Source organism: Lissotriton helveticus, chromosome 3_1, assembly GCF_964261635.1.
Source record: "Lissotriton helveticus chromosome 3_1, aLisHel1.1, whole genome shotgun sequence".
Taxonomy (NCBI): domain Eukaryota; kingdom Metazoa; phylum Chordata; class Amphibia; order Caudata; family Salamandridae; genus Lissotriton; species Lissotriton helveticus.
In genome coordinates, this window is record NC_136061.1 from 417,023,052 (window position 1) to 417,035,927 (window position 12,876).

General features: G+C 44.6%; 1 protein-coding gene across 1 annotated transcript in view; it reads left to right on the plus strand.

The window, feature by feature from the left end:
• FAM117B (family with sequence similarity 117 member B) overlaps positions 1 to 11,538 on the plus strand; it is a 270,715-nt gene extending 259,177 nt beyond the window's left edge. Inside the window, exon 8 of the mRNA XM_078680238.1 lies at positions 8,514 to 11,538. Within this exon, the coding sequence (XP_078536364.1) occupies positions 8,514 to 8,829 (316 nt within the window). The 3' untranslated portion in view covers positions 8,830 to 11,538. The remainder of the gene's footprint in view (positions 1 to 8,513) is intronic.
• The last annotated feature ends 1,338 nt before the right edge of the window (positions 11,539 to 12,876 follow it).

Here is a 12,876-nt window from a genome sequence, read left to right on the forward strand (position 1 = left end):
CTGCCATTGCAAGGCCGGACATCCGTTATCAAGTAAGCCCTAAAGCTCATTCTACCAGGCAGTGTCCTCATCAACGACACTGTTCGCTGGTGTGTCCTTGGAAAAGATTTGCCGTGCTGCAACCTGGAAAAGTGTGCACACATTTACTTGGCATTATTGCCTGGATCTGGCAACAGAGGCTGAGTCAGCAGTTGGTCAAGCAGTACTACGAAACCTTTTTAGATAAGGTAAGCCTATATGATAAGAGTATATTATTTCTGCTACGGTAAAGTTCTTTATTGCATATACCCATTATTGCATATTGTATGACTTATTCTTTATTACAATACAGATATGTATGTATATTTTGCATTGGTTTGACATGGTATCTTTTGGATTTTTTTATGATACCCACCATCCACTATGCATCTGAGTATTATTTACTGCTAGCTATTCTGATTCTAAGCATGTGAATCTATGAAAGATACCCCATTACTGGTTAAGAAAACGAGTTACTTACCTGCCAGTTATCCAGTATTGGTATCTTTCATAGATTCCCATGCGACCCACCCTCCTCCCCGGAGAGGCTTACCTTATCATTATGGCATACTTACTGGCATACTTACTATCACTTGTGCTGCGAAAATCTGATGGTTTGCCTCTCTGTTGGGAAGGTTCTAAGAGGGTGCTGCTGCCTGATTGGCTGGTTTCCAAGTTTGGTTCTTTTTGCCAAAGGACTAAGATAGGCTAATGTAGTGACTTTGCTATCTACTGTAGCCTATAGTATAATGTTTTATGACTGTAATGTATATGTTTTATTGTACCGCGAGACCTCCCACCTCGTCGGTGGGGATGATTCTAAGCATGTGAATCTATGAAAGATACCAATACTGAATAACTGAAGGTACAGGTAAGTAACTCGTTTTCTTTTGGAAGTAAATTTGGCAATGATAATATTTGAGTCATTTTAACGCACCATACTCGAAGGTAATATTGTCATAAGAGTGAATATCTTTTTGTTTGTATTTAGAACCCTGGTAAAGGGTAAAATTAGCAAAACTCGAATCAGTTGTCTAGTTAAGCTGTTCTGTAAATGTTCCAGGCTAATTTTGTCTGTATGCAAACTGAACTGCTGCTAGATTATTGGTTGTCTATAAAATGTATATACTGAATACATATTCTAATATTATTGATTGACAAAATCTTTAGTATCCCCAACATCGTTTTTTGTTTGTTTTTTGCTCTGTTTTGTTGAAGTCTGGTACGTGCTTCTGGTGATCACCTCCCGATTCTTGTATGGTTGGTTATCTATCTATGCCCAAGAGTTGGGAAAGTGATGGAAACAGTGGCTAGGGTAAACAAAAATAACACAGCGTAGTGCTTACCCTGCTCTGGATGTTATGGCTTCCAAGACCTTACGTTCTCACCATTTTCTCACTGCTTGCCCTTCTGAATTTTGAATGGGTCTTTTTCTTTAGTCAAGACCTAAGGAGCGTTACGAGAGGGCATGATCTGCTCATTTTAAAGAGGTGGCAGTGCCTGGTTCCCTATAGCTAAACAAAGGTAGCTATATGTTCGTGGCATGTGTAGCTGTAGATTCAAATGTTGTCCATACTTCCACCATCAAGTGTTGTGTTCTCACGTGTGCACATTGATTTTCGTCAAAGTAAGTCTTTCAAGTCACGGGACATACTTACTCCACCTATTAGTTGTATTGTGCATGGGCATTAGCTCCATTGTTAGATAGTTTTTTTCCCCTTCGTCTGGTTTAGACATGTCATTGTGAGCTCCAAATCGGCGCCATGTGGTGTTCTCGCCATGCACTCTGATCCGTCCCCTTGTCTGTTTCTACAAAACTGTCCTGCTTCTTGTTGGTTTTCAGTGGTCTCATTTCATTCGACCGTTTCGGTTACATACCTCCTGACTCCCACTGACTGGGTCGAGAATGTCCCCAGGGATGGAAAGGACTCAATTTTGACTCTGTCCTACTTGCCACAGCAAGTACCCGAGGTCCGACCTCCACAAAGTCTGCAATCTCTTTTCCCCCTGACCATCGTCAGACAGCTCGGGCTTAGCATCGTATCCTATGCCGACGACACAAAACTCATCCTCTCTCTCACCAAGAAGCCAGAAATCACAAGACTCAGCTTCCAGGAAGGAATGAGAAACATAACAGCCTGGATGAAGGAAAGCTGCCTAAAGCTCAACTCCGAGAAGACCGAGGTCCTCATCCTCAGACCCTGCACCTCCGCCTGGGACAACACCTGGTGGCCCTCCGCCCTCGGGAGCCCACCCACCTGACAGACCACGCTCGGAACCTCGGCATAATCCTAGACCCCTCCCACTCCATGTACCGCCAGATCAACGCCGTCTCCTCCACCAGTTTCAACTGCCTCCGCATTCTCCGTAAGATCTTCAAATGGATCGACTACCCCCCGACTGCAGAAAGACCGTCACCCACGTACTCATTACCAGCAGACTTGGCTCCCGCAAAACCCTCTTTTCGCGAAATCAACAAAACTCTTCTACGCAAGCTCCAAACCGTCCAGAACGCCGCAACCAGGCTCGCCCTAGGGACACCGCGCCACAAACATATGACCCAACACCTACGAAGCCTCCATTGGCTCCCTGTCGAGAAGAGGGTCACCTTCAAACTCCTCACCCACGCCTAAAAATCCATCAACAACATCGGACCCAAATACCTCAGTGACCGAGTATGTTTGGACCTACCCAAGAGAAACCTCCGCTCCTCTGACCTCGCTCTGGCAGAGGCCATCCGCAGAAGCAGAACCGGCGGGAGAGCTTTCTCCTACATCGCAGCCATATTCTGGAACGAGCTCCCGGTCAACATCAGACGCTCCCCAACCCTCCACACGTTCAGGAAGGACCTCAAGACCTGGCTCTTCGACTGACCCAGAGCTGTCTCCTCCCCCTTCCAGCGCCTTGATACCCTCACGGGGGAGTAGCGCGCTCTATAAACCACTGATAGATTGATTGACTGACTGACTGAGAGGACTCCTGTTTGGGATGTCTTGTGTTTCATAACAAAAAGACTCTTCGGAACAGATGCGTTCATCGCCCCGCCTCATCGATCATGGCATATAGACAGGAGGCACAAAACACTCCAGACCTCTTTGGGGATCTGAGGAGTCTGATATTGAACAGGTGGATGCTCCAGGCATCTAAATGGAGCCAGCCTTCTTGCGGAAACCGTCGACACTAAGGCGGACGTCGAGCCCAAACAGCCTCCGCCGGCCCAACAGCAACAAAAGGCCCCAGTAAGTATTAATGCTGCCTGAACTCACCACCAAGAGGCACCAGCCCCAAGCTCCTGTGCTGCCCATGAGGCTTCCTGTACGCCATTGCCTTTCAACCATAGCCGACACTGCCATTCTGAGATGGGCCCAACACCCATTCCACACACTGCGCCAAAGTACTCCTCAAAGCACAGAGCCTCGTCCGCCACTTCAACGCTGCATCCAGAGGAGCAACCTAGGGCTTGAAAGGGGTGGAGCTGAAGATTTCAGAACTTGGCAGATTGAATTGAAACACTAAGAGCCAAGGTCGAGTTTAGCACCGAGACTAACCGGTCCGAAGCATTCGGCATCCAGATCAAGGTAGATGCCTTCTGGTGGGCAACATCTTCAGTTGCATCAAGACCCTCTTCCTCTGCTGCCTCCTCTGCAGCTTCTGAACACTTAGATTCGCCAGTCGTAGACCGGCTGCAGGAACATCTGGATGGTTGGCAGCAGCAACTCCGTATCCAGCCAGGTACTGGTTGGATCCTGGCAAAGCCTCCATAGGTGCCTGAGGATTCTGTTCCTCATAAGAGGAAGCTGACCTTTGAGGAGGCCCTCAACCCCCGGTCACTGTAGCTTCCAAAATGCCTAAGAAACGACAGAGCTACCTCTTCTCTGCCTCCCGCTTGTCGTCCTCCTCCTCCTACCCTGCTACCTCCGGTGTTGCCTTTAGAGTTGCCACAGCACTCACCTTGGGGTTCCTCATACTCTAGATTAGAGGGGGTCGAGATCAGAGCTAGGCTCCTTATGACCCTACTAATGACACACAGGGCCCATACCCTTGGGAGGATTATCATAATTACCCCCTTACAGGCACCGCTCCAGACCTGTACCCTGCTAAGATTTCCCCTCTAGATTATGTCACTGCATATCATGAATGTCTTCACAGGGCTGCCACCTTCCACAATTTAGAACTCCATGTGCTGCAAGAAGAGCCGGATTTCCTTGTGCGAACCCTCCCCTCCACCAAACATTACCTCCAGTACCTCCCGATGCTTACCAGGGTCTTAACACCTGCCTCAAGTCGAGAGTTAGGGTAGATAGGAAGTATACAGCCTCCATTAGTGGCCCGCCATACGTTCGTGGCCAGTTAACCCCTGACTCACTGGTGGTCCATTACGCCAGAAAGCATGCTCACACATAAGGCACCAGTGATGCATCCCTTCCTGATCGGGAGAGCAAGATGATAGACCCGAGGGCAAGAGGTTAGCGGCACAGTCCACTTCTCGTTGCCGCATTGTTTATTCCATGGGCTTGCTCTTGCGATAACCACTGCGCACACTGGGATCAAATTACGAACTTAGTGGAGAACATTGCAGAAAAGTATAGCAAGAAAGGGCAGCAGTTAGTGAAAGAGGTGAAGGTTATCTCCACCATTAACATTTCCTGTGCACTGGATGCCACGAATACAGCCGCTTGTGGCATTAGATTTAGCATTCTCTTGCAGCGCAATGCTTGACTGTGAGTTTTCAGTTTTAAGCCGGCGGTCCAGAAACATTGACTAATTGTGGCTTTGGATAGTCGGCATCTCTTTGGCCTCAGGTCAGTGAGATGCTCAAGAAAATAAAGAAAGACACAGATAGGACCAAAGCTGTGGGCGCTATACAAACACCGCCAACTCGAGGCTCTTTTCGGCACTCACAGTATCATGGCGCATTTAAGACTCCTGCTCCAGAACCCTCTTACACCTTACCTAGCCACTGCAGTAACACCCCTTGCTGATTTACTATTCCTCCAAAGCAGCAACGCCTTTCAACCCCCCCCCCCCCCGATCACACATCTGTCGAGGGAAAATTGCAGGTCTTTCTGCCCTGCTGTTTACAAATCACCTTAGACAATTGGGTTTTCGATATAATGCAGGAGATGTATTATCTGGAACTCAAACACCACCAGAAATCCTCCTCGTCAACACAGATTGTCATAAGATCTGTGCCTTCTTCACGAGGAAGTCACAAGGACAAGGGGACCACAGAGCCCTTTCCACCTCAACACTGTGGCAAGGTTGTATACTACCTCTACTTTCGTATCTCAAAGTACAGCTCCCGCAGGCTCATCCTCGATCTCATACCTCTCAACCTGGACATTCTGTCGGAGCACTTTCTTATAGTGACGTCATACCACACTTGCAGACAGACGACTTGGATCTGAAAGATGCCTTCTACCACATACCCATCGACCCCGCACATTGGAGATATCTGAGGTTTGTGGTAAGTGAACAACATTTTCAATTCAAAGTGCTCCCCTTTGGGGTTACCACTGCAAAGCTATAGTCCCTTATGCCAGGCTCCACATGCACCTGTTACAGGAGTGCTTAGCATCAAAGTGGTGTCCAGTAGAAGGTCACCTAGAAGATCTGGTGTTGGTTTGGGGGCCGCATACATCACTCTCTGCAGTGGTGGAATGCAAACAACTTGTTGCAAGGGCGACCCTTCGGGACGCAGTTCCTCAAGGGACCATTACCACAGTCGCCCCACTTACAGGCTGTGGAGCACAGCTCAATCATCTCGCTGGTCAGGGTCAGAAGACCCTGTCCAGTAAACTCTTCACATCAACTGCCTGGAGCTGCAGGCCATCCTGCTCGCTCTCCGGCTTTCCATCCTCTCATTCAAAACAAGACAGTCCTGATAAGCACGACATGACTGCCATGTTTTACTTGCAGAAAGAAGGGGGCACACATTGGCCACAGTTGTCCAGTGTGGCCCAAAACATCTGGTGATGGGCAATCCATCATAAAGTACATCTACTCATCGCATTCCTGGGGTGGACAACGATCTAGCGGAACTCCTCAGCAGCATGCATCAACAAGTCCACGAATGAGAACTCCACCCCCAGGACCTACATGTGTACTTCCAGCGTTTGGGCGGGGTGGGCAGAGGGCGTGTAGAGGCAAACTTCACCAAAAGATTACCACACCCACAGTCCCTGTGCAATGCACTAAGGATTAGTTGGTATAGGACATTTGCTTACCCTTTTCTGCCTCCCATTCTTACATTTTGTGATTGAGAGGCTGAGACAGACTTCCCTCACGCTCATGTTGGTAGCACCAACCTGGGCATACCAGCCATTGTTGCCTACACTGCTAGAACTCTGTCTAGTCCCACATGAGAAGCTGCCGAATAGGTTGAATCTTCTCACACAAAACCACACGACTCTGACATCCCAACCCCCAGCCGCTCAACCCTGCGATCTGGCTCCAGAAGTTTTATAATTTGGTTACCTTAATCTATCGGAACTGTGTGTCTGTTCCTAAATAGATACGACAGTCTACCACTAGGGCCTGTTACGCATCCTAATGAAAACATTTAGCGCACTACTGCTTTCTAAAACACACGAGTCCACTAACCGCATCTGTACAACATATTGTATGCTACCTCCTTCACCTGCAAAAGTCCGGACTTGCCTGCACATCTATTTGTTTACATGTAGCTGCCTATTTGCAGAATAGTCAACATATTTCACTATTAAGTATTCCAGTCATTAAGGCGTTTACGGAGAACCTCAAAAGAGTTATTAAACCACTGACACCCATTGCTACTGTTTGGAACCTTGACATTGTTCTCACTAGACTGACGGGCCTCCTTTTGAACCACTTGACTCTTGTCCAGTTCAATTCTTGTCCTGGAAGTTGGCCTTTCTTGTAGCCATCCCCTCTCTCAATAGAGTCTGTGAAATACACCCTCTTACCTTGGAAGCGACGTTTTTCCAGGTACATCAAGATAGAGTGGATCTAAGAACTAATCCAAAATTCCTCCCTAAGGGAGCCTCCAGTTTCCACCTCAACCAATCGAAGTGCCCGTCCTTTTTTCACACCCAGAGAATGTAGCAGAGCACACTCTATATACTCTTGATGTCAGGAAGTGCTAATGTACTATATTGACAGGATGAAGCCCTTTCGTAAGACACAACAGATATTTGTTTCTTACTCCAAGCCCCTCAAGGCAGGAGTTGCAGAATGGCTAGCCCAGTGCATCCAGACTTGTTATGCCAAACAAAAAGAACTCTGTCCGTCACTACCGGACCTCATTCCACTCATAAGAAAGGGGCTTCTTTGACTTTCTCAGGTAATATACCATTAGCTGACATCTGTAAAGTAGCTACTTGGTCCTCCCCTCATACCTTTACCAAGCACTGCTGTGTGGATGTCCTGGCCAGAAGCTAAAGTTGGCCAGGCTGTCTTACGCACACTCTTCCAGTGTTCTGCAATGTCCTCAGGCTAAGCCAGCACTTTTGGGAGGACTGCTAAACAGTGTATGCAAAGGACGTGTTTCTACAGCTACATACGTGCCACAAATTGAAAAGGTTGTTGCAGATAACTACTTTTCTTTCCTTATCTTTATTTCTTTGCATAATCATCTCTTCTGTATTCTCTGTGCTTCATTTCCAATCTTCCCCTACGTGCAAGAAAAAAGCAATTTAATAATGGAGCTGCTGACTATGCGCAATGCCACTAATAGGTGGTCACTAGGTCCTGTGATTCGAAAAGACTTCCTTCGAAGAAAAGCAATTTGTGTATGTCTGAGCCCAACACTAGTTGGCGGAAGTATCCACAGCATGTGAATCTGCAGCAAAGCATGCCACGAACAGATGCTTACAGGTTAGATGACATCCAGAAAGATGATGCACGGGGAATAGGTAAACGTCTCATGGCGGAGTTATGGGCAAAGGTACTGCGGGATTGGGAGACTAGAAACATGACAGACTCCGAGGGAGGGGCCGAAGATGCAGGAGAACCAAGCGAAGACATTGCCAGCACGAGATTCCTTGCCCCTCTCCCCATTGATACATGACTGAATATACAAACAGATGTAATATCCTGATTTATTCTTCTACCCCCCCCCCCGTACTTCCTATAATAGAAATGCTAGAGACAGGCCACAACGAAGTTTATATAGATTGTTAAGCATTAATAGTGTACAGTGAGTTGATACTGTAAACTTGGCTAAGTGTGGAAGTCACTCCTTTGAGTACATATATGCTGTGGTACAGAATTCCGAAGTGAAAAATATAAGACTAACAGTTAATAAGAATGTACATTAAGGTGCAATCAGTCATATTTATGATTTGTAACATCCACATCTGAATGGGTTAGCAAGTATAGTGAAAAGATATGACTACATGTACAATCCAATTTAAAATGCGAAAAAGTACTTTTGACAATTACATACATTGTGAATGCCCTAGGATTTGATGTATTACTATCCTGGAGCTATTTAACTTTCTTTGTTCTTTTTCTAGGCCAAAACCGCTGCATGAAATTCCTCCCTTCTACTGTCCTGACAAGAATAAAGTGAACTTTATTCCAAAAAGTGGCTCTGCGTTCTGCCTCGTCAGCATCCTCAAGCCCCTTTTGCCCACTCAAGAACTCACGTTTAAGGGCTCCAACCACAGCTTGTCAGTCTCTGGCATGTCCCCCGCCTTAGTGCAGCCCATCGCTCTCGCCTCGATTTCTACCAGCACAGAACAAGATCGCATATCCCGAGGAACAAGTACAATTTTCCAGCCTCACACACTGCTTCAACCATCAGGACACATCGAGGAGGCGGATGGCTAGAGCTTTTGGGCCTTTGTCTTCAAACTCTCAAGACTCATTGAGAAACATTATTTGAGAAGTGACTGGAAAGTTCAGGTCGCTCTAACTTGCTCTGCTTGCCTATGGTCTTATAAGCTGTTAAATTGGTAGCATTTTACTATCCTCGTTAGTATTTTGAAAATATCTGGAGGATTCGGGAAGACAACAGGAGCATGAATAATATACAGGGGCCGTGAAAGGATCAAGCTCGAGCATAGTCTCTCTAGCTTGTCTTACGTTTCTTTAAAACACTACTGAGAATGGTGATGGTAATTATGTGCCACTGTCGGACCAGTGCATTAAGGATGATTTTCTTTGTGTCCCGTCTTGACTTTCCTGTTTTGAAAGTACAAACCGAGCAACTAAAAGTAGCCTAGCTTGCAGCGGGACAGATTGATGAAAGTATTAAACAGTAAATGCAGCAATACTGCATTAAAATCCTTTTTTTTAATGAAAATCGTTTTATAAAAACCAAATGTTTGCTATTTTTCTGACTTGCAACAGGGTAGAATGTAAGAAACCAATTACTTTCTTACTATTTTGTAGCCTTGCTTTTTTGTAATCGAATTCCAGCTTCCGGGACCAAACTGATTGTTATATTCCACACATTTTTTTCGATCACATTAAGACTTGCTGGACACCTTTAAATAGAATTAGGTAACGTCTGATAAAATTAGATGCAAATGAAATGTTGGGAAAAAAGGACTAGAATTGTTCAAAGTACACTAGTCAAGAAGATGTGTATGTAAAGTAAAATGCACCTTTTTCAATGCCTCTGGATATTGCATGTACAAGGCAGGGACATGTTGCTGGTTGAAGTGTGTCCTATACTGCCCTCCACTTATGCAGAATATAGGCAACAGTTTGTAATGAGTGGAGTAAGTTTGTTTTTCTTTTTTTTTTTTTAATGGCGCACATAAACTGGCGTGGGTTTCGCACTGCTGCAACTGTCCATTTTCCTAATCTATCGCCTAATCCTCCAGCTGACCTGTTCACTGTGGTTCAGTTGTTTGAAAACTATCCAGACTTACATGAAATTAAATGATGCGGCTTTGTCATATCAGATGATTGTCACTAGAATATGAAAGTAATTATTTTTCATTTGTCACTACTTTGTCCAACTCTTCTTGGCACTCGGAAATTATCATACATTTTTATTCTAAGTGAGGAAGAGGGTGACTTAATCCTCAAGGATCTTCATCTTTATCATGTACATAGTACAGAGGTGCTCTACAACGAGCCTTGCTAATTCAGCAGAATCGGCCTAAATTCTTTTAGAATTCAGTGCAATTGGCAAATCAGATTACTTCCACGCACTGTATAATTGGAATGTGTTTGGATGTTGCTTTTGCTTCCATTTGTAACCAGTTGTTTCGATTCCTTTCAACTCGTCCTCTAAATTGAGTCCAGACCTGAGATTTGCGTATAACAGTACTATATAGGCTTCCACTGAACCTGATGTTTTTTGGAAAGAAATATCCAACATTTTGAAGACTTCTACACACGTGCATAAATGTATTGAGCATTTAGCTGACGTTGTATAAAAATGTCCCCTTCTCTGCAGTAAAACCATCTTTGGGGCATTTGATTGCCAAAAAAAAAGAAAAAACAATGAAAAATGGAGAGGCAGCTGGCATAACTTTGAACTCGTGCAGACAATACCTGTTATGATTGACTGTAAATGTTACACTCATAATTACACTCATAAATCAAAACAGAACTGTTGCATAGGGAAATTGCAATAGACTGTTTTACTGTGCACGTGTGCCTTATTAAAAGACAAAAATGAAGAGTTCCAAATACTTACCTGTTACTGTTAATGAGGCTGCATTTCTTTATTTTCTGCCTTACAGTGGTGTCTTGTACAAGTGGGTTGGGCTACATGTGCATTGATGGACTAAATAAAATCTCAACCACTTGTTCGGGACACCTCAAAGATGTTGCAAGAAAAGCTTCCTTTACCTTCTACCTATATTTAGGTAATGAATCCAGTTTACAATAAGCTGTAGATTCCCTCGCAGTACACCTGTAACTAGAGTGATGGCTCATTTTTGTTACAGAGAAAGGATGCTAGTAATAATCTTAGCATGTGGTTGTATTTTCTCACGCTCTTCATTTATAATTGGTCATTCAAGTCCTAAGCTGTTCAGGAAACATATGCTTTTCCTGAGCAGCACATAAACATTGTGCATATATAGTTAGTGCCGAAATAAGGCTGCTTTAAAATAGTGTTTTATTCTGTGAGTAAAATAATCCTGCCACAGGATCGTTTTCTACAACATGAGGAACAAGACTGCAAGTATTACGCTGATTGACATGCTGCACAGACCTTTTGCCTTTTTAGGTGAAACATCTTAAGTCTTTCTGAAAACCCTATTAACGGGTGGGTTTACTCCCCAATCAGTATTACATAAGCTTAAACCAGGTAATTTACCTTGATATTTTAGCAGCACTTCATATTTTCTGCACTTGTGATCGATTTTAGGTAGACCCATTTCAAAGAATGCCTGCTACAGCAATAAATCATTTCCAGACCAATGTTCTCTACACCAATCTGCGCCATTCCTTTCACTTGGCAAGTCCCTTTTTACACAGTTACCTAAAAGATGAGTGTCTGTTCAATGAATAAACACCACCATGTACCAAATGGTAACATGTGATCTGTTAAGTTAATAAAAACTTTTAAGCTAATCATTTTTCCATTTTGTTCATTACCAGTGCATGCCTTAAGTGCACACTCTTTGAAACAAAATGTGTCTATTGTTTTTTGTGCTACACAATCTCTTTGAAAAAATGTGATTGTTACTTTCTGTGGAATAAATGAAATTCACTTCCTTTGTCGCTATAAAATACCACATACATATCTACATACAAACAGAAAAACCATCAGAAGACCTTGAAGCTAAAGAAACAGAACCCAGACTAGTTTAATGAAGTTTTTAAGCCACATAGGAGTAACGCCAAGTGCGATTCTTGGTGGCCTGTGTTTTTTCTCTCGTAACTGGGCAAATAATGTTCTACCAAACTGATCCCTTTGAGGGTGGTTGCTTCGTAGACACAATGCAGGCAAGCCTATGTCGCCACCTGTGGGGGAATGCACCGTCATGGTTATACACGGTAATAGCTCTGCTATTCAGGGATACAACTGATCGAACATTGTCCCACTGCTGCACCAGTGCCCCATTTATTAAGAATCCTAGAGGAACTGGGCATTCATCTGGGCTGGGAGCCACGTTACCTCTCCTCAAACGCCTCGTCACATCCATGCACCTGCTTTCAGCACCACAGCCCACCACTCAAGGCGTAAGTCCGTGGCCATGTTTGATAAAGAATATGGTAGAAAGTTGTGAACAAAAAGTGTGGATGTTGCAGTGAAGCAGTTATTCACTGTGCCACATGGCTCTTGCCTTGGAGGGGTGAGTTGGGTGTTTAAAGGGTCAGAGAGTGCTGCCTTACCAAAATCCATTTATTTTCAGTTACTTGGGGGTTTGAGTTCCAGAGTGCAATAAACAGCCCTCTCAGGTGAATGCATGGCTTTGATGTAGGGCACACATGAAGTGAGAAGTGTGGGAAAGATAAACGGGGAGTCGAAGAGAGGAATGTATAAGGAGTGATCTAGACAAGGGATTACTGTGGTGGGTGTCAGCCTAAAAATAGGTGGCTGCAAGCAGAAGTGGGTGTGCAATAGCAAAACCGAGAGTGCAGGTAAAAAGAAGATATGAGAACGGCAACTGTCAAATTTGACTAGCAGATTTCTAGCAACCAGAAAGGCAGCAGGTGTGTGGCAAAGGCAGGTATTGCAGGATTATAGGGTGCGATACAGTGTTGAACACTGCTCCTTGATCTAAATGAATTAAGGTGAAATTCTGACCCTGATCCAACGAAATGATGATTGATTCAGGTACTACCAATAAAACTGATTGCGTATTAGGTCTGGTAAGGAAATCCAGCTGAGACAAATGCAGAAGACTGTAATTGCTGCCACGGTGTGCAGGTTCGTAGAATCAAGCCAAGTTTCTGTGAGAAACA